Source organism: Drosophila pseudoobscura, chromosome 4, assembly GCF_009870125.1.
Source record: "Drosophila pseudoobscura strain MV-25-SWS-2005 chromosome 4, UCI_Dpse_MV25, whole genome shotgun sequence".
Lineage (NCBI taxonomy): Eukaryota > Metazoa > Arthropoda > Insecta > Diptera > Drosophilidae > Drosophila > Drosophila pseudoobscura.
In genome coordinates, this window is record NC_046681.1 from 9,757,283 (window position 1) to 9,783,948 (window position 26,666).

The following is a 26,666-nucleotide window of genomic DNA, read 5'->3' on the forward strand; positions in this document are numbered from 1 at the left end:
AGCAAAAAAATAACAATATTCTACGAATGGTATTTGTTCTATGCTATAAAAATTGGGCAGGTGGCAGGTGGCGGTGGAGGCACATGTCCAAAGCTCAACAAAAATTGTTATTTCCTTTTTCGAAAATTTAACCTCGTGCCCTGTTGACCGAACGCCGAAAATATGCTGAACTCTGTCTAATCCATAAACACGGAGATTGGCCAAGACAATCGCAAATGAATCAACGGGTAGCCTTCGCTGAAAAACCCGTTAGAACCAGCAGGCCCCAGCATGAACGTAACTCAGTTGGAAGACGGCCAGGCCGCTAAGTCGCTAGGCGCCGCGGCGATACGAGCATTAACCTATTTTACTTCCTTACCTCTAAGATCTCTGAGAGCCCCCCATAGAATTCTCGTTTCGATCTACCGATCTACCAACTAACTTCCGGCCAGAGGTCCGAGAAACGAACGTGTTTTCAACGTGTTTTATTACTGTGGACTTGTGGACTTATGTATACATACATATATGTCTTTTGTGCAGATGTATATGTATCTATGTCTTTCATTTGGTTTCCTAAAGTTTAATTTTTGTGTTGATGACGATGGCCCATTTGATTAGAACTGCCTGGGCAACAACACACGAGTTATTAATTATGATTTATTTGGACAATAATAAGGAGCACGATAATTATTGGCAAATCTCCTAGCACTTTCAAGGTCATCGCAGCTACCGTAAACATTTGCCAGACACTCTTTAAAATCTCCATTTGCGACGTGCTAATTGGATCTTACTCGAATTGCGTTTTTCTACTTTGCGTTCTGTTTGAAGTTTCTTGGTTATTTGAAGATTTGAAACGCTTGGGGCGATTCTCTTTGAGCAGAACATAATTTTGCGCAGGGTGGTATTGCGTTGTGGTTTGGAGTATAGTGCGGCTCCATTCTTTTGGGGTTCTTTTATCTGTGTGGACTGTAGTTAAGCCTTTTTTTGGTAGGAGGAAATAAAAATTAGTTTTAAACAGGCTTTGAAGAAATATAGTATTAGAAGGCTTAGAAGGGAGTCTGGTGTTGAAAAGTGAATATATGTATATTATTTTAATGGATTTAATACATTTAAGTATGGTATTTGATTATATTTGGTGGAGGAGAATAAAGTAAAATTCTGGTAAAGCAAAAAAAAATAAATCAAAAGTTGATGATACCAGTATTGAGTAGTCTGTATATAATTGTGTGTATATAATTATATTCATATGATAAGCTTTTTAAACACATACTAAATTTGATCTCCCAAGAAACTTTAAGGAAGATTGCAAGACGATAGAATGCATAGACTATAATATGTATGTGGTATGTATTTATACATTTGCATTGCTATTAATATTCTTTCCAGCTTTAATTTATGCAAATTCTAATCACCGTCTAGTCAACTTTTCAGACTGTCTAGTCATTATTAGAACCAAAAAAATGTTGAAGTAGAAAACTGGATTGAATAATTGTTATTCTACTTTGTATTTGAGAACTTTAAAACAGTCTGAAGATTCAAATTATGTAAATTGAAAACACCCTAAAAACGATATTAATCCAATTTTGAGGAGTGGCTTGTCATATCTAGATCCAAAAATCCATACATCTTCATATTACAACAATATCATAGCCCTCCCAGATCAAAAAAAAACCCAATCTTAGTGGTTCTTTTTCATAAAACGTCTGTGGAACCTGACCAACAACTTCCGATTTGATTGGGCCACATTCCCAAAGCCTCAAAACAAAACAAACAAAAAACACCTCTAATAATGAAGAAAATACATATGTGTGAGTCTGGCATGACATTGAATTTTGATTATATTGTTTCTGCCTTTGATTTCAATTAACATAAGCGCTCTAAAGTCTTATGGGCAAACATTTGTCATACCCGCAGACAGTTGTAAAATGTTGTAGGGAAACTCATATCTAGGGCTTGGACAGCAGATGTGTTGATTTCTTGGTTAAATAAATCACAGATAAATCTCTTGCTGGCTTAAAATATCCATGCATTTCCCCCAAAAAATATTATTTATAGACCCGACAAGTTAGCCTTTGTGAGACCCTCAAATGAGACCGGCAAATGTATTTTTAATTGAATTACTAAACAAATCATAAGTAAAAAGGCCAAACAACTGACAAATTTATCCCACACCAGACGGCTGAAAGAGTGCCGTCTAAAGTTGTGCGGAAGGTCGGACTTTTGGAGTCGTTGATTTGATGAGTGCTGACGGCAGCCTCTAAAAACAGCAGCTACTCCAAATGATGCCCATTCAAATCCAAGTCCAGAGCTGGCAGAATGACACTCCACTGTAGTGGACACGTTCAAGTTAAATGGTTTGTTATAAATTTCGATAGTGTTTTTGGCTTTTACGTGTCTGGCTATGGCCATTGTATTCCGTTTGATTGCCTCTGAAACTCGTTTCGTTCTAGATAAATGGAGACTGGTTTATCCTTTCACTGGCGCAGCTGTAGAATACTCTCGATTCTATTCGATTCGATTTCATTTGATTCTATGTTTTATCTATATGTTTGCCCCCCTGATTACCACAAGGTTTCTGCCATATTTGTTTGTTTATTTCAAATTTTAGCACAACTTGCGGGTGTTATTTGCACAGAGCCTCGATAAGTCAAGGTCGATTTGCCAGACAAATGCCAGATTTAGCAGCTTTGGAGAAGATATTCTTTGGCTTTCATTGGGCAAAACAAACAGAATTCCAATCATTCCCAAGAGAGTCTTTCAGAATTGGGCAATTGTATTGCAAATTGAGGGAAATAATACTAATAATATATGTGATAAGAATCAGTTTCGAAGCCCATCGAAGTTTAATACCTGCATTCAATTTTGTTTAATATCTATATACATATATATTTTTGTTTGTACACAAACAGCTTCAGAAACAAGGTTTTAAGTGGATACCAAACCAGATCTTCTCGTTTCTTAAAATAATCATTCTAACATAAGTAATTTCTCAATATAGAAACAATTAAATATTTATGAGATTTCTAAAAGGAATTTGAGACTATAAATTGTAACATATATCGGACATATATTCATGTCTTTATTCGAATTTGATTGAATATATTTAGTTTTACTTTATTATTAATGTTCATTTAATGGTATTAAATATCGTTTAATTGACAAAGTTGATGCCTATATCATTGTTCCCTTTATTAGGAAAATTTCACAAGTTTCAACCAAGTTAAACTTCTCAAGGAAACACCGAAAAAGCAACTGAGGGAAATGCATAAAAAAACCATCCATTAACTATGCAAAAAGATTGCACTTGGGCCGCCACTTGAGGAGCATCAAAAGCAATGACCCTACTTCGCCCCCATAGAGAGATTCCCCAACACCAAACCTCATGCTCAGAGTCTCGGTGTCGCCACCAAAGAGCAAAAAGCAAGGCCCAACCAACTGTAAACGTAAACAATCTTCAGTGCGCAGGACAGTACTCAATCCGAATCCGAATCCGACACAGCTGTGCATCCAATTCGGGTAAAAGCTTTCTGGGATTGGATACCATGGGGGAAAAGCTTCAAGTGAGCATTCAGTGGCTTGCTGCCAATTTGGGCGAACGGTTCTTGTAGGTCACGTCGTGGTTGGGTTGTCGATTGTTGCCCAGGTTACGTGTCAAGGAGCTAAAAACCGTCGGCCCTGGCTAATTAAGGGCCAATGTTCATATCCTCTCAAAATCAATGGTGAAAAGTCAAGTGTCAAAGTGCCCAAACGAATCAAAGTTCGGCTGACTATAGCTTTAGCTTGATTCTAAAAATGCCCTCCACTATCAAGAAAGTGCATCAGCAAATTACAATTTAAGTCTGGCCGATTGCCAACAAAAACGGAAACCAACGGAGCGATACGAACAGCCAGAACAACCACAACGACGACAATGTCGAGTGGCAGGTAGGATACCCCTCATATCCATATCCATATCTATTACCATATAGTATTCGTACACGATATAGATAGGGCACAGACCATAGCCGCCCATACAGAGAGTCATATTTGAATGGTATTACGACTTATCCACTGACTGGTATTTGTCGTGCAATCAATAAATTGATTTTGATTGCCACGTGTGTGGGTTTTCCTTAGCATTGTCTTTGGTTGTTCTTCTTTTTTTTGTTTTTGTGCTTTCGGCGTCGAGCTGGCTGGCAAAGGGTTTCGCCTTTATCTAGAGCTACTCTCGATGTTGCCTTGAGCCATAAAATCCCACAGTGCGCATACTTGATGGTAGACATGTGGGGGTTTCTTGGCTCTTAAAACATATGGAAATTCAGAGATGGTTTTATAAATTATTAAAATATGTTTACTCATCTTTAATTTCACTCTTGACCTTTTCCTTTTGCGAAGCTATATATTTAAGGCTTCTTTTATATTCTTTGGCTCAGAAATATCAACTAATATTTTATTTGGAGCATAAAATAGGTATAACCTGATTGATACATTATTATAGCCAGAATGAATAAAAGAAGAGGTTGGCTGGCTTTCAAATACTATTTATGCTAGCTTTTAGGATGCACTAGCATATTAGGTTTCAATTAATATAGAAACCCTATCGGGAGCCCCACCACAAAGAGACCAAAAAGAGACCTCTGAAAAGTTGAATATTTTCAATTTCCACGCTCATCTATTGATCAGTTGGTTTGACAATAATATTCATAGAGTACTTCCATTTTTTGATTGAAACTCAACATTTTTTGGTCAAAACAATTTGAAGAATGTGAAATGACTTGACATGATGTTCATTAAGAATCTAAGCTTATAAAATAATCGGAATTAAGCGTTAACTTTATTAATTTAATGTAAATTTCCTCAAGAACGAATATTCTAGCCTTGAAATGGTAAACCAAGTGTCAAATTTCCGTTGATTAAGCAATGTGAGGTGACGGCTCTGTCATCTTTGCCTGGACATGACTTTTGTGGTTGAGCAAACAGAATGGAACACACACAAGGAGAAGTGCCTGCTAAACCACAACCACACAACCACAAAGATACACAGAGCAAAAAAGCAGCGAACGAGCAATGCAAATATGTGCCTAGTAATTTCTTGGCGTCTAGCTGATGAGGAGGGAAAAATGTAGGAAAATGTGTTCAAAATTAGCAGAAAGGGGATGGAGGGGAGATGAGTTGTGAGAAAGGAAACTGGAAACTGTTTGCTCCCGGAGACCCCTTGCTCCCCCAGCAGCCATGACTCATTGGCATGCTGTGTCGCTGTCCCGGGCAGCATATACTCGTGCCATTATGCCATGGAAATTGATACTCCCTCGGAGACCCCTGGATCCCCAAACTGCTCTCCTTTGCCAATTTTGTGTTGATTGTAATTATATGTACATTTCGTGCATATTTTAAGCAGCCCGATTATCCTAATTACATGACTGGCTGCTAATAGTATCCTTGGCTTCTGCTGGCAAAAGGAGAAGCTTTTTTTCGGCTCTCTGATGCGGTCTTCTAAGGAAAGGAGCGACTGTTAGGAGGCGGTTGTGTGGGGTGTCGATTGTGTGGGTTTCTGAGGAGAGGAGGAGTGATTGTGTGGCCTTTGTGGGATTGAGGGTTATTCGAATTTAATGACAGTACTTACCATTTCGTGTTCCCTCACTTACACTGTAATCCATTGGTACATTTTTCGCTTTCTATTTATAGCTCGTTGCTCTATTTTGTCACTGCTTAACCGCAAGTAGTGCAAACGTATGCCAAAGTAAACAAATAATCTATAAATACCACATCACCCCCGTTGCACTCAATTTTCCCGATTGTCTGCCTTTCTATCTATCTATCTATATACATATGTATGTGTCTGTCTTTCGGTCTTTGCATATGTGGGATTTCAGGCGGTCGAACGGCACTTATGGGGGAACCCCTAACCATGCATATATAGACTCGATTGGTATGACGAAATACAAGTTGTACTGGTGGATGATACATACATACATGTACATGTTCATACGTGAAATTCGTGGAACTTTAATATAGAAAAAACACGAATACTTTAGAAATTGAATTTATTTTGTATAATGATCAAAAAAAGGCAAAAAATGCCTGAAACGAGTTGGTTCGTGGTCAGCCGCAGCAGAGGCCCCTGATATATCCTATACTCTGTATATATATATGTAATCTGATGAATTGTAGCCTATACATATGTACGTACAATATATTTTATAAGTCGACTGCTCTCTCTTGTTGTATTTGGTATCGCTGTTCGGAAAAGGGAAGAAGCAGACCGCGATCTCTTTCAATTTGCTAGAACACGTCATGAGAGCTCGGAAACACATAGACCCGCCCGTTAGTTACGTTCATTCACTTCGTTTATCCTCTTTTCTGTAATATCAAAGGAGTCTGCATACAAAACTTGGTTGTTCTGGCTCTTATAATAATAAATTAACAAGGCGGACGGATCGACGGACAGACAGATATAGCTATATGGATTCGGCTACTGATGATGATAAAGAATATATATACTTTATCGGGTCAAAAACGCTTCCTTCTATGTGTTACCCATATCTACGTAAAAATGTTCCAAACAAAATAACCATTTTAAAGGCCATTCAAAATGCTGCCATGTCTAAAGCTCTAAAGCTCTAAGGATATTTCGTTTACAGACCACAAACACTAATTTACACCACAAGATATGTAAATCCACCTTAAGAGAAAGTAAAGCCGCTCCTAATTTGCACAATTTTGTATTCATTCTGGGAAGACTTCTGGCAATTACATTTAATTTGCTGACTTAACGGCCTCTGCTTTATCCTTGCAGCCTGCTGGACGCCCTCTGCAGTGGCGGTGGGGCCCGCCTGGCCCTGGGTACCTCCATCGTCTCCTATTTAATTGTCTACAATGAGGCCTCTGCAACGAGTTTGCTCTTTGGCGTCTGGCTGGCGACTCTTTATGGGATATTTTCACGTGAGAGACGAGTCCACTGTTGAGACTGTTGTTCAGATTAAATTCAATGTTTTTTTTTTGCTTTCAAAGTCGTCATTAAGACGAGTCTGCGTAGCCTACAAATGCCTTATGTTCGGGCCACCAACAAATTTGACCATGGCAGCCTTTTTCTGGCCATCTGGCTGGATGCCTTGGCGGCCATGTGTGCCTGCGCAGCGCTGGCAAGGACACTGAGTGCCTGTCTGGATGCCATGACTGGAGGCTTGGCCAGGATACTCATTTTGGGCCGGAATGCACCTGCGAACGAGCCCTGGCCGGATGTCCTAGGTGTTTCCGTTGTTTTTCTAGTCACTGGAATGTTCATGCTTGGTCTGGTGGTAAGTGCTTCCCATTCTACGCCGTATATCAGGCACACTCACTGCATTACTATATAAATTCACAGCACTCCAAGGCCTTCAGCCTCATCCTGACACTTGGGATGTTTGGCTTGAATGCAATCCTCAGTGCCGTTGGCTGGTGGCGTGGTGATTTGTTGGCCTGGTCGACGGATAGCTACTTTCAGCCCGATGGCGTTAGCAGTGTAAGTGGATACTATACCCCTCCCCTTTCCCCGCCCCCCTCTGCTTCTGGCTGTGTTACTGGGTCAGTGCACTATGCCACCAGTCGCTCTGTTCTGTGTTTTCCTTTTGTTTTATCGATTTTCGGTGTCGTGACTGGAAGCAATTGCGTGACGAAGCCACAGGATACGGGCTTTTGATTATGACACGTAGTGGCGCGTTCGGGTTTTTCTTTTATCCAACCAGTCAGATAGTAAAAAAAGGCTTTGCCAAAGGTGAAGGAACAATTGTTGCGGACTCTTGGGTGTTGAGCGGAATTATTTGGCTAATAAATGGATCTCCTAACTTGTGGTGTTGCCTCTTTATAGGTTTTTCTGTCCGCTGCCCTGCTAACGTATACGTTTCCCAGCGATTGGCCGCAACAGCATCGGAGTGGACGGTATACGTCCAGCTTGATCACAGCTCTGGTCAGTGTTTCCCTACTCCTGACAGCCGTATGTCTATCCACAGTGGTGCACTTTAAGTGAGTACATCCAACAAAAGATTAGCATAGTCTAACCATCAACTAATCCCCTCTCTCTCTATCCGCATAGAGCACGTGAGGAGTACGTGGCTGTGCCTCTGTTTAACATCCTCGATGAGAGTGGCTTCCATAAGCTGGTGCCTGCCTCCGCCTGCATGCTCCTCCTCACCAGTTCGGCTGCCTTTCTGGAACTCTTCCCAGAGCTATATGGGATTGTGGTGCGTCTGGCCACCTCCGAGTGGCGCATACTCTCCAAGCAAATCAGCTACGAGAGCTCGGAGAGTGGCAATCCCGTGCTGGCTGTTTTTATTGCCGGAAGCCTGTGTGCCATGCTGGCCTTTGCCTGTCCCCTGCAGCATCTCAGCTATACCCTGGCCGCCAGCCACATTGGTGCTGGATTCCTGCGAGCCTTCTATCTGCTGTACACCCCCTACAGGCCCAAGTTCATGCATCCCAGCAGCGAGTCCTCACTGTCGTACAGTCGCCTCTCCACGGCGCCCATTGCCAAGAGCAGTAGCTGCAGCAGTGCGGCCACCTCCAGCTCGAGTCGCCTCAAACGCAGTCTCTGGAACATCAGTCTGGCCAAGCACAGCGGCCTGAAAAAGCCCAAGACGAAGCCAAGGAATAAACAGGAAGTGGAGAAGGAGTGGTTACTCCTTGGGGAACCAACATCGCCATGTCCGCAGCGGGAGGGCAGGGATGTGGAGTCCACCATTCTTTCGGATGGAGAGCCACCGGTGAGTTTCCTGCCATATACGGAATAGCAAATGAGTAAACGGGTTTATTGAATGAAGGAACGATTCCTACTCCTTTGCCGTACATCAGTCTTTAGGGCTATATGCCTATAGACTTAATGAGCTATGGGCTATCCATCTCTTCTGACCGCTTCCGACAGATAAGTCGTTCCTCCGAATCCAGCAACAAAATACAAAATTCGAGAGCGATGTCCCTGCGCAAGATCTACAATTTGTTATTATATTATTGTTCTGTCTCATAACCAAGCAACGTAGCTGAGTCGGTCCCAAGAATCTAGCAACATCTTTTTTTTGGTACTGACATCATACTATACTCGTAGCATCCACATATTTAAGGATATATCTCCCAAGGTAGCCCGGTATACCAAAAAGTATCATTAGGTTTATTATTCAACACTGCAGAATAGAGTTTCTGTAGAAAAAGGTGTATACATTATAGTTTATACCGATTATTTAATAGACTGTTTAAACAACTTTTAAATTATTTTTTCCTGGTATTATTCTTTCCAGCCATCGGACTTTGAATACCCCGACAAGTTCGACAAAAGCGATTCGGATACCTCAACGGATATTGATGCCATTGTGGATGAATATCGGGAGAAGATTAAGGTAATATCTTTTGTCAATCACTGCTAATTGGTTTCCCTGACAAATCTCCCTTTCATCCGTGCTAACAGGTAACCACAGCAGGACCCTTGGAGCGCAGCGTTCGTGTGCCCACTGTCAGCTCGTGGCGGGTGACCATCTTCGCTTTGGTGGTCATTGCCTTGGGGATTGCTCTGTGTGTGGCAGGACTCCAGATGCACTGGGCACCAGCGGCCTTTACCGGAGCCATTGGGGTGTTAATTGTGGCCATAATAATGGGCTTTATACCCAAGTACACGGGCAGTGTGATCAATGTGAGTCCCGTGCTCTGCGGCATGTCGCTGCTGCTGGGTGTTATACTGTTCAGCGGCTGTGCGGTTCATTCCTGGCCTGGTCTGGTCATCTGGCTGGTGGCTGGACTTATAATGGTGGTGCGATGCGATAGGTTTTGCTGCAATTGCTTCGAGCACACGTCCATGATGAATGCCCAGCTGATTCCTAGTGTTTCGGGCAAGACCACGGCATCGAGTGCATCCGGCTCGAGTGGTGGACCGGGACCATCGACCAGTATTCGGATACCCAGGCCTCCCAAGGGTGTGGGGGTGGTCAGTCTGCCGCAACGCATCAATGGCCATAGATGACAGTCGGAGTCGTCGGAGGGCGAGGACTTGTTCCACGAGGATTTCAATGTCCGCGACTTCGACGAGGAGGATGGCGATGCTGGCGAGGATTGTTGGACTGATTAGCCTCCCAGCCGCCTTCGATATTTCGATGGAATATATATACTAATATAAAATGCTTTGAGGATCTCCGAGATGATCTTCAAGCTGCGAGCCATAATGCCTGACTTTTCTAGCTAGATCGATTCAATGTCAAAATCTACTTACAGTATATGTCTTAGTTAGGCAACTCTCTTTACAAATAAAATGCAATTTTCAACTACCTTCTTGTCTTGAGGATATCTTTGTTCTTCTTTAGATAAACCAACAATTCACCAAGAACAGGGATTACTCTGGAGGATTTTAAAGAGGGGATGATCAGAGCACCTAAGTGTGGCACAAATCAGTTTCTCCAGCACGTCGATACTGACAAGATCCTTGGATGATATCCGCGGAATGAAACTTTGGGGTGTATAAAAAGATATAAATACCAAACTGAACTTTTTTCCAACATTTATCGTATTTCTATCTTAAGTTGGAAGCACTACAGGTATGATAGATCTCAAATCGAAATATCTAAATATCTTTATCTAAAGATCACAGTACGATAAGACCGACATTTCTAGGCATACAAGTGTTCGTTTTCGATGAGATAATCCACAAGCTCCTTGACGGGTGACATTATAGTCTGTTCGTAGCCGGGCTGAAGCTTCATCACCCGCAGCAGCATCTCACTGCGATCGGTGTTGAGATAATAGTCAAACTTCTCGGGCTCCTCCGAGCGTAGTCGATTCGAAACGCTGGACGACATCTTGGTTTGGGGTTCGGTGAGGGCCCAAATGATCAGAGCAGCCAGCCGAGTGCGTTGGCATTCCCCCAAAAAGTTTTCCCGCGTAATGAGTTCGCCATCCAGTCCCAGACGAGTTAAGTGAGATTGCAGAGCAAGGTGATAGTGGTCCAGGCACTCTTCATAGATCACCCGCCGCAAACTTGCCGAGGCCACAATGTACAGCAGGAAGAGGACATCGAGAGTGGGGGAACAGTATTTTGCTAACTGAAAGTCCACAATACAACAGGCACTGGGCAGAGCGGATGATTCACTCCCGAATCGAAAGAAGATATTCCGATCCCAGGTATCCCGATGACACAGGACATTCCTTATGGTCAGCGAGGGGGTCACCAGTTCCTCTGATTTGGTCAGTAGATTGTACAGTTTATTGTTGATGAAACTCTGATGTTCCTCTGTTTGATATTGGGGATGTCTGGCGGCCAGGAAGACAATTGCCTGTGGGATGCTCTAAAATATGAACTACCTCTAAACGGTATGAAGGATGCTTACTTTCAGTCCAGTCGTGAACCAAGAGTTATCCATGCTCAAGTGCAGCTCAATCAGCACATCCTTGAAGCGCTCGCAAATGTTGACTTGGTCCTTTTCCTCCCAGGCTATGCTGGCGGCATGTACCTCCGCCAAATGTTCGAGTACCAGTTTGTAGTGCTCCAGGGTATAGCCCTCCGAGGCCTTGAGATGTCGATATTCCTGGGTGAGATCTTCCAGGACTATGATATCATTACGACTGTAGAAGCATTTTGGAAAGAGCTTCTTTGTGGCTACGATATGAATAATCCCAGTTATCTCATTTGGCTTCACACATTTTCACACTAAACGTTCTCACCATATTTTTGTACATTTGGTAGTATTTCTGTGTAAATGGCTGATTCCTTGCGGAACACCCCCTTGCGCTCGCACTCTGCACGTTGCGGTTCGTTTTTACGCGGCAAACTTTTGATAAAATAATCCAGATTATGTTTCTCCTTATCTGCAGTGTCTTCCACCGTCAATTTCAATTTGTAATACTCCCCCATGTAACCCATGAGCTCGTTGGAGCCAGCCTCTAGCTGGGAGTCCAAGAGTATAAGGTTTGATTTATCCTTTTCTTTCAGTGTCCTCTGAGCTATGAGCAGACATTCTTCGGGGCTGAGTAGATCCATTGGGAATGTCTGAACTATTGTCTCTTTGGCTTTCAAAGATAGAATGAATGGTTTTCGGCTGGAAAATGCTTAAAAACTATCTTCATGTGTCTGTTTGAGAACGTGTGGGGGTATGTCTATCAGACAAAGCAATGAATTTGGAACTGCTATCTTTTTTTTGGGAGTCTTAGAGATAATATTTCTTATCATACACGTATTTTGAGATAATACCCTTGGATACTGCAAAAGTATTCATTAAGCAGCGGTAGTATAATTTATGGAAACCATCATTTACATCTCTTTAAGCTTTATACAGAGACTCTGTCTTTATATGTTTCTATGCCAGTATCAGATTCAATCCCATATTAAACCCAACCACAAAGGAATCTACCTCAAATATGTGAACCGTGAAGTACAATTTTCAGCGATAAGATAATCTCTCGAAGAGAAAGAGAGTGAGTGAGAGAGCCAGCGGTACCCCGTAGTGATACGAACCCTAGTGTTACCAGGTGAACAGCAAAGATAGTGAGACAATTCCATTTTAATCAGTTTCGTTTATGATATGTCAGTGCCAACAAATCCCCCACACATTCATACATATAATCGGCAAAGTCTTGATGATCGTTCATCAGACTGAGAACATCGGGTGTACGATCGATATTACAGAAGCGATGAAAGTCCGCTGGTCGTTGATCCTTAAGGCTCTTCAGGTAGTTGTCGGGCAGGCGGAGTATTGTGGCTGCTATGCAGTTGTACGTGACCCCAAACAGGGCAAAATCCTTGAGAGATTGTTCAAACTCCTCGCGACTCAGCTGCTCTTGACTGGGATCGATGCCCATTGTCTTGAGTTCTTCCGCCAATGTTTCGTAGTAGAGATTTACCAAGCGACCAATCATTTCCTTACGATTGGCGGGCTCTAGATTGAGATAGCTAACCAAATGGAAGTCCATGGCTGGCGGGGAATATCTACACAACTGGAAGTCCACCAGGACAGAGCGCTCCTCCAGCGGCCGCTCCTTGTGATAGAAAACATTGGCACCCCAGGCATCCCGATGAACGAAGACATTCCTGTGAACTGGCGAGGGATTGACCATATAATAGACACTGTCCAAGCGACGGGGCAGTTCCTTTGCTATATACTCCTGGGCCCGGACATCGTTGCGGACATCGGGATGAGTGGCAGCCACGGCCAGAACCGCCTTGAAAATTAGTATACGTTTATTTGGGGAGTGAAATATCTCTGTAGCCATAAGCTCACCCTAAGACCAGCGGTGTACCATTCTACATCCGGATCAACAGATACTTCTTTGAGCCACTCCCTCAGCTGAACGCCGATAGTTTGTCCTTGCTGTCGCTCATAGGCCACGCTACTCGCATGAAGGGTGGCCAAAGTCTTCAGAATGGGACCCAACTGATCCTCACTGAGAAAGCGCGTGCCCGACGGAAGGGCCACATAACCCATATCCTCGACATTCTGCATCACGAAGAGATCATTGCGTGTGAAATAGCATTTGGTGCACCACACATGAGGAGCTGTAAGCCTGTAGCTGTAGATATTACTCTTTCTGATTTTCTTGGACTGTTAAGACTTACAGAACTTCTTGAGCTCATTGAGCAGCAACTCATAGAGCTTGCTCTCCTTCTTGATCAGACCCATTTTCTCCATATAGTATTCCATGTTGGCATTTTGAAAGATCACCGACTTGACGAACAGTCGTGTGGTCTGCTCTTCTTTTACATCTTGCAGCTGGTATTTGAGCTCCAAATGGTAGTATTCTCCGAGAAAACCAACGTGCTCTGAGGCTGGCACTATTTCAAAGTGTTTTAGGACCCCATGCTGCTGCTTATCGGCCAATAAATTCACCAAAATCTCTTGACACTCTTCCAACGTAAACAATTCCAAGCGATTTTGTCGCGTGAGCACCGGTTTGTAGTCGTCCGTACTCATATTGATAGATAATGATATAGATTTCCCAGCGATAGGTAATGTTCGCTTCGGGATTTGGTCTCAAACTGATTTGATTTCGATTGTGTTGCAGAGTTTATATTGACGAAAATACTCTATAAAACAGGGGTAAAGATCGTTTGCAATCAAGAGTCGTAGATGACTAGGGGTATTCCACATTCTAGTCCCTGATCTCTGAGCATTAGATACTCCCATCGCTAGAATCTTAAAATTGTAATCGTTTAACGAGTAGCTCTTTATAAAATTCATTCAGATATGTTTAATTTCCCTTCTGTTAGAGTATACCCATTTCGATCATAGTATATTTTCCACTTGGTTGATATTTACAATCATTTTCTTATCGTCTGCCGGTACAGCCCATAGAACTCATCCTTATCAGACTCTCTCTCACATGTTTGCCCTGTCCAAGGCCAAGTTCATGACGTCCACACAGCACTCCTCCATATAGGACCTGAACTCTTGGTTGGTTTCCATATACCCCAAAATCACTCCACTGCGATCCACATACTTGAAGTCATTGGTCACAAAGGCGGCTGGCACCTTGATGATGGTAGCCGCCACAGCGCGATAGACAATCCCAAATAAACGAAACTCCTCAAAGGATTCCAGGAGCTCTGATTTCGACAACAGGAGCTCTGCCTGGAGGCCAAACTCTGAGAGATTCTCCACCAAATTATTGTAGTACACATCAATGCAGGTCTTTTCCATTTGCCTTCGACACGCTGATGTGAGATTCATATACAAACTAAAGCCTAGATCCTGTGCAGGCGGAGTGTACCGACAGGTCTGAAAGTCTACAAGGAGAGCGGCCCCGATTTCTTCGCGTGGATAAAAGGTATTTCCCACCCAAAGATCGCGATGACAGAGCACATTCCTGTACTTGATTGAAGGCTTCGCCTGCTCATAGATGCCTTCCATGATCGCCAGCAGTTGGTTGTCAATGAAATTGAGTTCCCTGTCTCCCTGATACTGGGGAAGACTTCGTACGGCAGCCAGAACAGCGGAGAGGCCAGTAGTAAACCAGGCTATCTCAGAGGCAACTGTTACCTCCAGCAATTGATCGCCATAGGCTTCCCCAATATTCACTTTGGTCTGATGCTCGTAAATCAGACTGGCGGCATGAAAGGCTGCCACGGAACGCATCAGTTGATGCAGGTGATTCTCAGTCAGTTGAGTGGCTTCCACTGCCCGATATCCCTTTAGTTTTATGTCCTCGAGGACCAGTAGATCGGGTCGAGTGAAGTAACAAAAGGGACTCCATTTGAGCTTGGCTAAAGGGAACTTTAGCTATATTCCATTGGTTTTTTAGTTAAGTTTTTGATTTTACTCACAGTATTGCTGCATTTTGCCTAGCATTGTCTCGTAGAACCATGTCTCTTTACGAAATATAGCCTCCTTGGCCACTTCGGCGCTTTTTAGGGGCAGGGTTTTGATGAAAAGCTGCGCTTTTTGGCAGATTTCCTCTCGTTCAGCCTGAAATAAAAATCCGTTTAGCTATAATATATATACAGAACTATCTACACACATCTATCTATCAGATATATATCTGTGGATATTCCACTGATTACCAAAAACATATGCACAAGAGTATGCAATGAAATGTAAATTTAAAGTAAAAACTTGTATGTAGTATGTCATGTCATGTAATTTACATTTACATTACACGTTTTATTCTACATGAAGGTTCATTATCAGAGTTTAATGGGTATTTTAGCTTATATTTCCAATACCTAGTAAGATATAGATATGAAAATGAATATATTAATAGATAATCGATCTATCTATTTACCTACCCATTTAATTCTAAGTAAGTCTTTTGAAACCTTTTTGGAAATTCTTAAAAGAAAATGTCAAGTTCTCCATAATCGAATACTTTTTTTCACCACAAATGATGGCAAATTGTAGACTATTATTTTGATATATGGATACAAACTTGCAAGCTAAACTATACAAACAAACATATGGACACAAAGTTGATATCATTCTGCACTGATTGCCGAGGCAACAATGTCTCGTTGAGATACAGATACTCACGTTGCAGTAGCTTATAGTCAGTGCATAGTAATCCCCCAGATACCCAACTGCAGTGTCATCTCGAACCACCTGATAGTCCAACAGCTTGCTCTCGCAATTTGTTAGATTTTCCAATATTTTCACACATTCGAGGCGGCTGAGCAGCATATTGCGTATACGTAATATCTTGTTTGATGTTCCTCTCTTTCTCTCTCTCTCTCGAGCACGCTTTTCCGAAAATTTTCACTCGGCAGAATGTGGCAGCATCTGACGGTCGTAAGCAACTAAGCGAAAATAGAATTCTACTCAGTTTTTATTTTCTTTTAGCAAGAAATTTGCATGCACAGATCTTGGCGGTGCATATGCACTGCAAACGATTTAGAGATCCATACGATAAGATATAGGTAAGTGGGTGTGTTTGCTGTTGCACTATGGAGCACTAAGATAAATTAGGGAATAATTTTGTTTAAATGAATTCAGAGAAGAGGCACACAAAAATGGAATTTGATTCCATATGCATCTACACATCTCTCTATTTATCTATGCTTCTCTAGACCCATCAATTCACATTTCTAATTAGTTTTGCAAATATCCTTATCAAAAATCAGATATCATTTGCCGCTAATTTTGGGATCTACAGATTTATTAATAACTTTAATTATATTTTATAATTTAAAACGAGAAGATGATGATTGAACTTGTGGAAAATACTTGTAATACAACCAGCATTCTTAATCAAAAACCATACGTTTCAAACGATCATCCATATAAGTAGTATAAGGACGAATAGTGATGTAGTAAAAGATCTCCACGAAGCTAAGCAGACTGGCCCCCACAAATAGTCCTGTTGTACCACCAATGGACACTGGAATTAAACCAGATTTAACAGAAAACCTACGAATTTCTCTGGTGATTCCACTCACCCACCAAATCCAATTTGCCACGCACTAAATTCCTCTTGTACCGCTCCGTGGGCAGCTCTATGAGACCCACCTCAATGCGAGAGACGGGATTCTGCTCCCCCACCATGTTGTCCTTGCTGTCAGACACTGTAGTTATATCCACCTCCGTGCAGGAGGGCAGACAATCGCAGACCAGACCCTTGCGACCACGACGCTTCGACCATTTGGCAATGATCACCGAAAGATCCTCATAGTTCCTGTTGAGGCACTCGAGACCATCCATATTGCAGAGCTGCCAGTCGGGCGAGTTGGGGGACAGATGACTGGAGCAGTTGCACAGCTCCATCTGGCGATCCTTGCGACACTGAACCGTGCAGGCACTATAGCTATAATAATTGTGGACACCCAGAATATTCTCATCGGCAAAACGGCAATTACGCTGATAGACGCTCGTCTGACGGATCTCCTCATCGTTTTCAATGTCACGCTTAGAGATATAGCGTCTAAGGAGTTTAAATTTTCTATAAGTATTATTTTGGGATCATAAGGAAGACCTACGTGAAGGATATATAGGGACCCACGACTAGAAAATCCGTTTTGGGCGTGACCAAAGTGGGAACTTCTTCGTTGCCCAATATGAAGACCTGCTCAAAGAGATGGCACAGACGTTTGGATTAAATTTCTAATGCCTAAAGTTCCTGCTTTTGTTTAAGAGAAAATGAGCCGACTTTTAGGAACATAATGAACTCTTTTGTAATAACGAAATAATCTTTATGAGGCAAGTTCTATGAACTGTTCTTTCTTCATAAAGATTATAGAACTCACTGTAGCCTCCGTATGCAATTCCATTGTGAGTGTTCCAGGTCCAGTATAACGATTTGAATACATATTCAGCTTGGGGCCTTTGTTCTTTCTGCAATGATGCATCTTTTGTGAGAAGAAAGCATAGTCATTGGAAGGGCTCACACTCACCCAGCCTGCAGAGAATTGATGGCATAGCATATGCCCAGCTCTGTTTCCATGCGATGGAAGTACTTGCAGCATTCGAAGGGCTTGTTGTTCCACTCACAATTACTGATGGAGTCCACACAGCTGCTCCTCACCAGCTGGGCATAGTACGAAAAGTTCGAGTAGAAACAGGAGGCCGTGGACTCCTCGCCACTGCACTCGTGGACCGTGTGATAGGATTCGCCCCGGAAGAAGGCAATCTCACTGAGTACCTCCTCCAAGGTAAAGTCATGATCAGCGCCCCAGAGTCTGAGAAGTTGGGGACTTTAAGGACAATTCCCTGATACGGTTTTTACTTACTGTTCAGCCACCTCCTGTATGCGATCCATATTCTTCGATTCACACACTATGATGGCTGGAAAATTTGTATTCCAATCGCGATACGAGCTCTCCACCACAAAGCTAATGGCATTATTCTCAAAGGCACCTGAAAGGTATCACAAAATGCCCCGTAAATCCGAACCATCTTATCTGTGTCGTGATCTGTAGGCGACTCACTTAGCGACGCTTTGATAAGCAACCAGGAGGCGTACCACGAGACCACCAGGCAAATGACCCAAAAGATTCGCTCCAACCAACTGGCATCCTTGTCCACTATGAATCTGGCGCCATGTAGGGTAGAGTTCGACAGATATTCCTCTATACTTCGACTGAACCTCATGGCGGCACGTCTTTCTATGAACTCTAAACCGAAACTGATTGTAAGTGAACCGGAACGGAGCACGGTGTCCCTTGCTAATGACTCCTGTTCATTCGATCTATCCATCTTGATGGCGTATCAATCAGGTGTTTTTTTTCCCAGCCCCGACACACGCACCTGCCTGCTCTTTGAGTGGCACAAATTTGTTTGCCTCACATCAACAATGGCTTAGCTCGCAGTTTACTTGATAAGCGGGCTTCCATCGGGTCTACATCCTACATCATAAATCCAATCCTCACTTTAAACAATTAGTTGCCAACGGGGAAGCGTGAGTGTTTTGTGTTTAAATGTTTTAATCTCTTAGAAAAGTGTGTGTATACACGCCGAGAAAAATTACTTTTACACCTAGGTCTAAAGACTAGAATATATTAATTATTTATTTTAAATTTTGTTTGTATTGAGATTAAATAAAGGCCGTGTTTTATTTATTTAACACGCCATCCCCCGGCTCACTCTCGCTACATATTTAGTATTTATTTACGTCGAAGAGAATTCTATTTAATTTTACTGTTTTTATTTAAAAACCGAATATTTCATTTATATATAGGCGTATTTCATTTTACTATGTCATTTTTCTCTGAGTGTATACTTAACAAAGAAGTTCAACTCACAACTTTTTTTAAATATCATTGGAAATTGATGGAAATTACTAAAAATTGTATTATAGTATGTAATAGTGTTAAATGTGAGTAAAATTTTATAAGTTTTCCCAAAGCACTTTTCCATGGCACATTTCCCTGACTTTCACACCACCAAAGTGTGACCCTTAATTGCTTCAGTCTAGGCCAAGAGCAAATAAAGCAAATGGGCTTCCTTTAAGGCATTTGGATGCCATAATCTTATCTATTAGCCGTGGCGCTATCTTGGGAGAATTTACAACAGACTAGTAGAGAGAAAGTCGCAAATTGTGGAGCCAATATAAAACGTTGTAGCCGCGAACAGATCGCCCAACAGTTGACATCGACATGGCGACGGCACTGGAGTTGAGTCCCAACCAGATTCGCGGCTTGTGCCAGCGATACCTTGATCAAGATCAAGATGACAGCAGCTCCCATCCGGGCTTTGATATAGTCAGCTATCAGTTAAAGCCCACATCGGAGGCACCAGCCGGATATCTAGGAAGTCATTTCTATCTGCAGGTCACGGTACAGCTGCACAATGCAGAAGCGGCATTAAAGCTAAGATTCTTTGTGAAGGCTGCCCCCGAGGGTAATGCCTCGCGCATGGAGTATCTGGAGGATTTCGGCGTGTTCGAAAAGGAGATTGCCGTGTACAAGAATGTCCTGCCAAAACTGGAGAAGGCCTGCGCTCAGGTGGCACCCAGGTGCTACTATGCCGATAAGAATCTGCTGGTTTTCGAGAACCTTGCGGATCAGGGCTACCGCATGGGAACCGGGCGGGATGGTCTAATGAACTATGAGCAGCTCCACTGCTGCCTGAAGACCCTGGCCGCCATGCATGCGGGTTCCATCATCCAGGAGGCGCGTACGGGTAAGAGGCTGCCCCAATCCCAGCCCCTTGCCGTTGTCGAGAATGCATATCCCAGCAACAAGAAGCCAGATCATTTGCGGATTGTGAACTTCCACAAAAGCTGTTCGGTGTTTAAGAAAATCATCAAAACGATGCCCAAATACCAATCGAAGATGGACTACATTTTGGATAACTTCACCGATCGAATGCTGTACATTTTCGAGGCCATCAGGACATCCGATAAATATCAGAATACCCTGCTTCATGGCGATCTGTGGGCCAACAATATAATGTTCCAGTATGGAAAATATGGCGAGACTCCACTGCAATGCCGCATCGTGGACTTCCAGCTGGCTCGATATGCACCACCAGCACTGGATGTGCTCACCGTCCTTACAATACCAACAACTAGTCAATTCCGGGCCGCTCATCTCGATGAACTTTTGGCGGAGTATTACCGATTCATGAGCGAGTTTCTCAAGCGAGCGGGCCTGGATATAGCTCGTTTTATACCCGAGGATTCTTTCTATCAGTCTGTGGAGGAGTTCCGCAGTGTGGGTCTCATCGAGAGCTGTCTCTTTTGTCATATGGTGATGCTCCCGCCATCCTCTACGCAAAAGTTGACCGGCTCTGAGGACGGATTCACTGAGTTCTTCAGCAATCGTCGCATAGAGATCTGCCAGGAGGCCTTCGACACGGATGAGCTGTACAGAACCCGCCTGACAGACATGATTGAAGATTTTGTGGACAATTTTGTTTTGAAAGAAAGAAATTAAAGTTAGTAATTATCTAAATATAGAAACCCCAAAACCTTGCTCAGCTTTTCAGCTCATGCTTCGTTGAGTTTTCGTTGTCATTTAGCTTTCTTCTTTTTGTTTGAAAAACTTTCGAGCAGTGTCCAAAACCTGCCAAGCCAACAAACCGATCTTCGGCTTTCGGCCACTACCTACTGGTAGTACCAGTACCAGACGCAGTAGCACTCGCAGTTTCAGTTCGTGGCTTTCTGGCGGCAAACTTCAATTCAGTTGCCAATTGGCCGCGTTCAATCCCACAACTGCTGTTTCGGGCTCTCTTTGAAACCCAACCGCCTGATGCTTAATTAAAGCGTTTAAATAGCTCTGCTAATTTTTGAAAAAAATCAAGTCATAGACATATACAAAATGTGAGTTTGGTGAAGAGCGTAATCAGGTGTCAAATATGTAATCTTGAAAAAAAAAAAGTTATTTTACATGATAAATAATTCAATGAGCGAAAGATTGTTGCATAACCTTAATGGTCGATTGGTGGTGTTAATAAATAAATAATTTATTGAACTGATGGAACTATGCAATTTAATAAATTAGTATAATAAACTTTAATATTGCATTTAATAATGCAACAAAATTCTACCACTTATCCGAACATAATAAATGGTTTTAATGAATTATTATATTCAAACTCCTTAGAAATCAAGCTAATTCCCTACATGTATATGTACATAAATATATTGGTACATCTGGAATCGGAAAAAACACAAAGTTCAATATTTAATAAAATTATCTAACTACCAATATCAACCGCAAAAAACCTATATAAAATTTGAATAAAGTACTTCGTTAAAAATCCTTTAAATACAACAATATACATTATATACATGTCTCATAAAATAATCAAAAAAGGGGTAATCCCCCTTAAACTAAAAAAAAACATTAATGATAAACCATAAAAATGGAAAAAAAACCAATAAAAACCCTTTTAAAATAAAGCCAATTTTCAAAAGATGTAAATATTTCGGAAAGTCATTAAAATTAATCAATGAAATAAATTTGTAAACAATTAAGAATTTTAACCAAAATTAAACTTTAAAAATTCCATCCTTGATATTTTGTATATTTTCAAATACCTAGCATCTTGAAACTACTGCCATTTTCTAAGATTATGCGAAATCATAATTGCACAATCATTCAATATACACTAAGGCGTTGATCCCATCAGCATGCCATAATTTATAAACCGAAAAAACTCAATGATTCGTTCCGGTGGCCACCCAGAGACCTACATAAAAAAGTGTGTGACAGAAAAAACCCAAACCATAAACAACTTTGACCTATCACAAACCGCCAACAACTATACTAAAAAAGTCGTTACTATACTAACAAAAGAAGTTAAACCAAAAACCATAAAATTAGACAACAAAAAAAGATTCGAGCTGAAAATATGCTGCACTTGACAGATAATTTCGTTTAACGGTCACGTTTTCTTAACAAAGCAGCAAAAAAAAAATGAACAAAAATACCGAAACTTAAAGCACTGCAAACCTCAAAAAAATTATAATAATATTAATGCAATAACCGAAAACAATTATTCCGATTGTCATGGCACACAGCGTTTTCAATTAAACGATGTGAAGACCCAGACAGAAAGGCCAACAAAAGAGGCCAAAACAAATCGCCAAGAGCAGGTGCTGCCCAGCCCCGTTACGCCATTCGGCTAATAAATATGATCCACAACGATTGTCCATCAATATTGACCATAAAGTGTTGAAGTGGGGGCGTGGTGTCAGGGAGGCAGTTAACCGATCGTGCTTCGTGGACTAAAAAAGTTGACACAGTTTTGGATTTAAGTCAATCGAAAGTGAAAACATAATGATGCAACTTTTAATTGCACCTTTCGGAATACTAATTTTAAAAATAAAATGCAATTTATTCATGAAAATTCAATAAAAAGAAAAGAGTGAAAAAAATAAGACGATATTACAGATGTTTCTCTATAGTTTTGTACCCAATATATGAAATCTCTTACCAGCATCATTACACCCAGTAATAAATAAATTAACTAACTATTACATTAACTAATTAAAAACACCTTTAATGACCCTTTCATCACATTTTAAGGGCCTCGTCTAAGACATATTTGAAAGAAGAACATGTATTACACGACCTTTAATTAAAATTTTCATGGGGAAATGAGATGTGCATAAAACCAGCTGCGGCATCAGCAAAAAAAAAAAGCATCCTCAACTGCGACAACCTTGAAACGGTTTAAAGAGTTTCACACTTTCAAAACTTAACGATCGCCTGCTTCAGTCAGCGGCGAAAACGTGTAATGAGCGTTGTTGTTGAGTGCAGACTATTTTTTTGGCTCAAGTTTCGCATCAAGGTTCCCCTCTCACTATCTGTCATCACGGTACACGGCTCTGCATGACCCAACCTCATTTGTACGGTTACGATTCTTCGTTCAACGTTCCCCATTTCCGTAAATGTTTCTGTTTTGAGGAATGAAGACTGGTTCATTCCATTCCATAGCAGCAGTAGATTTCATCTCCAAGCCCATTTCAACAGTTCCTATTTTCCCGTCACCTTTGGGGAAATTAAAACTGAATCAGAAACTGAAACCATTCCAACAATTCCTATAATGTGTGCTTCCGATGCCTCGTTCCCATTACCAGTGCTATTTGAAGCAATTCAAATAGTAACCCATCCCATTACCAGAGTCAAAACTATTTGACCGGTTCCGATTATTCGTTTCTATTAATTAAGTACATTATTTCCAGCCAACACAACCTCATTTTTGCGGTTTCGATGCTTCCTCCACTGAAACCCTGAACGTAGATTGTAGTAGACCCCACTTCCAAAAACCTTATCTTTCATTGACAATCATCGTTGGGTACAGGTACAGTACCTATGCTTCCACATCCCCATTCCATGTTCCCTTCAAGTCTGAAGAAACAGAAAAATTGGATCAGAAATTCCAAGCAATTTGTAGATGAAATTTCCTTTCAATGACCCGCTTTCAGTACTTTTCCTACACAACCCCATTTTTGTACGCTTTCGATTTTGTAATCCCCTATTCTATCCGAATACCCGCTACCGATTTGTAAGAATGAAAATTGTAACAGATGCGTGAGCATATTTCCTCATTGTATGCAAAATATAAACAAATTTGTGGACTCTGTAGAATAACAATACTAACAATACGTCAATCTTTGTCAATTAACCACATGACCCAAATTTGGAATGTTGGAATGGAATGGAATGAAGAGACGACTACGTACGACTGTACGTACATATGTAAAAAAGCGAAAACTGCAACGACTCTCGGACGCTGACGCCAATTGGATTCCATTGACCTAATCAGACACAGACACGGAGACGGAGACGGTGTGAGACGGCTGATGGGTGATGGAGACTGAGACCTGGAACGGGACGGAGACAGCCACAAAGCGTAGTTGCAGTATGTAAGTAGCTGTCCCCGTCCCCGTCTCCGTCTCCGGCCCAGTCTCTGTGCCCAGTAACAACAACAATTGAGTGGCGTACACAAAATAAGCATGAAAACCTGAAAATACCAGCACATTTTTGGGGAGGTTGTGGAGGAGAGTGTTTCGCTGGCGTCTTTTGCGCATTCGCAAAACGCCAGAATTGCATAAGACGGTTGGGGTCCGTACGATGGTCGGGCTGCCAACCGAAAGCGAAATGCAACCCGCCCAAGTCATGGGACATCAGTTGGGTGTGACCAAGAAGCCAAAATGGTTGGCGATCAGTAGGTGGGTCAGTGAACTGGAATGTACACAAGACAGGGAGATGATTTTGGTGTAATAGGTGGAAAGGAAATGTAGTCGAAGGATCGATCATGTGGATCAAGGTTGTGATCTCGTTTCTGTTTACTTTTGGAATATATTTAGCTATGCTTTGTAGATCTCTCGGGTTAACTAGGGAGAAACCCAAAGAACCCTTTAGTTTTGAAATGTTATGAGATGGAACTCAAGTCGTATCGGAATAGGGAAATGACTTTTGCCTGAGATTTGTATGTATCTTTAAATAAAACTTTAAGAGGGTATACTTAACACTATGGTTCCTTAAAGAATGAATTACGCTCCCATTTTAATAGAACATATTACGAATATTAATACTTAATGATAACTAGTTAACAGATATATTGAGAAGATCAGCCTTAAATTAGTATATACATACATCCACATATCAAAATGTGAATACGATTACATTACCCAAAACATCCCAAGCGAATAGTTTCACATGAAATATCCCCATGGAAAAAAAAAGATCAGTTACAGATACTCGAATATCTGATGGCTAGCCGTACCATTGTAATTCAAGTGATTTGCATGCTATTGCATCATACAATTTTCCCCCTTTCGTACGAGTATGGAAATCGTACAGGTCCAGCCAAGCCTTTGGCTCAGGCACAACGGCAGCCAATCATGACTTGGCTAAAAAGCAAAGGGCGGCCAGAAAACAGGCACATTGAAAATGCCAGTGCCGCCGGTGGCAATATCAAGTCCAAAACTTACATCACCAAGGGGCAAGCGGTGCAACAAGAGCGGCGTCACTGCCGGTTATCCAATTAAAAGCAAAGATCAGGGATCTTTTTGCCACCAAACTGGGACGAAACGAACGAACCAACTAGCCACCGAATGACGATTGGCAAAAGCAGAGATTTTTTACCTCCACGCAGCACGCGACATCTAGGAAATGACTGGCCACATGACAACCCAACTGCAACTGCAACTGCAACAGAGAAATAGAAACTGCCACAGACGGAGTCGGGAGTCGGAGTCAGAGACTGAAAGACACAGCCAACAGTCAGCTGACTTGGCCAACAAGTTGTCCCGGCACTGGTACTGGGACTGAGACTGAGACTGGGACTGGGAGAGCAGTGAAAAGCCGGTCATTTAGGCGTGGACTGGACTGGGGAGAGCTCTTGGGGGAACATGCGTGTGGCGGTGTGTGTGTGAATGCGTGACAGGCGGAAACTTGTAATATTATATGCACGCCACAATTATGTAATGATCATCATAATAATAATTTAAGTCGAGCAAGTGGATGTGGTATAGTGAACCCAATTCAACTCTTCTTCTCACCAACTCTTCGTCAAGGTGCCTGCCCCGTCGCCTTATCTGGTCGGTGGCCATTGTCGTGGGTATCTCAATGCTGATCGAGGGACGTCCCCAGCCTCAACGGGATCTTGCACACATTGCCGTCGTGGAGAATGCCGCTTGGGAGCAGACCCTTCCACAACAGTTCCAAAATCCCTTCTACAAGACACCCAGAGTCAGGGATGCTTTGGCCAGATCCAGTTGGTTTGGTCCTGGCGAAGAGGTGGTACGTTTCATCACCTACAAAATCCCATGATGAAATAATTTTTTCATCTAAATGGAATTTCATTTCTTTCAGGTCTATGATCGTCAGGCTGAGAAAATTCCACGTATGGAAATTTATAATGTGTTATCTCATGCCGGTCTGATACCACGCCGGCGTTTCTTTTAAATATTTTGCATTTATCAAATTATGTTATGTACACCATATGAAAATAAACAATCGCAGTCATTAGTTTAGGAACAAAACGGACACATTAATTTGATTAATTTAATGGTGGTTATATGCTGTTGATGTTCCATTGGATACTTACTCTTTATAGATTAAATTCTTACAGATTTAATGGATAAGAGTTTAAAAATATTTTCTCTTAGTTTTAGAAGAAACTTTGCACTGCTTCAGTTACCACAATTTTTTGATAATTGTTTAGAACTCCATACCTTTATAGATTGCATATAAAACGATATATACATATACGATATATATATGTATGAATGTCATGGTAAATTCATTGTCCTTAGCGCTTCGTATTGCTTCAAAAGAGCAATTAAGAGCTAAGAGATGATCGTTTGGATATTATCATATCTAA

General features: G+C 41.8%; 7 protein-coding genes and 1 long non-coding RNA gene across 10 annotated transcripts; 4 read left to right on the forward strand and 4 right to left on the reverse strand.

The window, feature by feature from the left end:
* Positions 1-3,541: 3,541 nt before the first annotated feature.
* On the forward strand, positions 3,542-10,246 carry tadr (torn and diminished rhabdomeres). Its single transcript, XM_001357472.4, has 8 exons — positions 3,542-3,903; positions 6,755-6,900; positions 6,970-7,256; positions 7,322-7,459; positions 7,805-7,959; positions 8,030-8,696; positions 9,225-9,323; positions 9,392-10,246. The coding sequence occupies exons 1-8, from the start codon at positions 3,890-3,892 to the stop codon at positions 9,938-9,940; spliced, it is 2,055 nt and encodes a 684-aa protein (XP_001357508.4). The 5' UTR covers positions 3,542-3,889; the 3' UTR covers positions 9,941-10,246.
* A 301-nt stretch (positions 10,247-10,547) lies between these two features.
* LOC6903592 (uncharacterized) lies at positions 10,548-12,010 on the reverse strand. Its single transcript, XM_002132423.3, has 3 exons — positions 11,632-12,010; positions 11,298-11,566; positions 10,548-11,243 (listed from the first exon to the last, which is right to left on the reverse strand). The coding sequence occupies exons 1-3, from the start codon at positions 11,945-11,947 to the stop codon at positions 10,581-10,583; spliced, it is 1,248 nt and encodes a 415-aa protein (XP_002132459.2). The 5' UTR covers positions 11,948-12,010; the 3' UTR covers positions 10,548-10,580.
* A 439-nt stretch (positions 12,011-12,449) lies between these two features.
* Positions 12,450-13,909, reverse strand: LOC6903591 (uncharacterized). Its single transcript, XM_002132422.3, has 3 exons — positions 13,520-13,909; positions 13,185-13,459; positions 12,450-13,125 (listed from the first exon to the last, which is right to left on the reverse strand). Exons 1-3 carry the CDS (start codon positions 13,872-13,874, stop codon positions 12,472-12,474), a joined length of 1,284 nt encoding a protein of 427 aa, XP_002132458.2. The 5' UTR covers positions 13,875-13,909; the 3' UTR covers positions 12,450-12,471.
* Positions 13,910-14,256: 347 nt separating this feature from the next.
* Positions 14,257-16,106, reverse strand: LOC6903590 (uncharacterized). The gene is made up of 3 exons (XM_002132421.3): positions 15,927-16,106; positions 15,224-15,365; positions 14,257-15,163 (listed from the first exon to the last, which is right to left on the reverse strand). Exons 1-3 carry the CDS (start codon positions 16,071-16,073, stop codon positions 14,280-14,282), a joined length of 1,173 nt encoding a protein of 390 aa, XP_002132457.2. The 5' UTR covers positions 16,074-16,106; the 3' UTR covers positions 14,257-14,279.
* A 53-nt stretch (positions 16,107-16,159) lies between these two features.
* LOC6903588 (uncharacterized) lies at positions 16,160-26,329 on the forward strand. Of its 2 annotated transcripts, none has more exons than XM_033379487.1 (3): positions 16,160-16,309; positions 25,858-26,083; positions 26,156-26,329. In XM_033379487.1, exons 1-3 carry the CDS (start codon positions 16,245-16,247, stop codon positions 26,246-26,248), a joined length of 384 nt encoding a protein of 127 aa, XP_033235378.1. In that variant the 5' UTR covers positions 16,160-16,244; the 3' UTR covers positions 26,249-26,329. The 2 variants fall into 2 exon arrangements, with proteins under 2 accessions (XP_033235378.1, XP_033235379.1); XM_033379488.1 differs by lacking the exon at positions 16,160-16,309 and adding an exon at positions 20,985-21,147.
* On the reverse strand, positions 16,528-18,596 carry ppk13 (pickpocket 13). The gene is made up of 7 exons (XM_002132420.3): positions 18,314-18,596; positions 18,116-18,242; positions 17,780-18,064; positions 17,633-17,720; positions 17,366-17,451; positions 16,829-17,310; positions 16,528-16,770 (listed from the first exon to the last, which is right to left on the reverse strand). Exons 1-7 carry the CDS (start codon positions 18,579-18,581, stop codon positions 16,637-16,639), a joined length of 1,470 nt encoding a protein of 489 aa, XP_002132456.2. The 5' UTR covers positions 18,582-18,596; the 3' UTR covers positions 16,528-16,636.
* LOC117183926 (uncharacterized) lies at positions 18,159-18,943 on the forward strand. Of its 2 annotated transcripts, XR_004469064.1 has the most exons (3): positions 18,159-18,249; positions 18,305-18,516; positions 18,618-18,943. It is a non-coding gene; the product is annotated as an uncharacterized lncRNA (long non-coding RNA). The 2 variants fall into 2 exon arrangements; XR_004469063.1 differs by having other exon boundaries at positions 18,305-18,943.
* Positions 19,453-20,845, forward strand: LOC4818195 (uncharacterized). The gene has a single exon (XM_001357470.4). The coding sequence runs from the start codon at positions 19,481-19,483 to the stop codon at positions 20,759-20,761; it is 1,281 nt and encodes a 426-aa protein (XP_001357506.3). The 5' UTR covers positions 19,453-19,480; the 3' UTR covers positions 20,762-20,845.
* Positions 26,330-26,666: the final 337 nt, after the last annotated feature.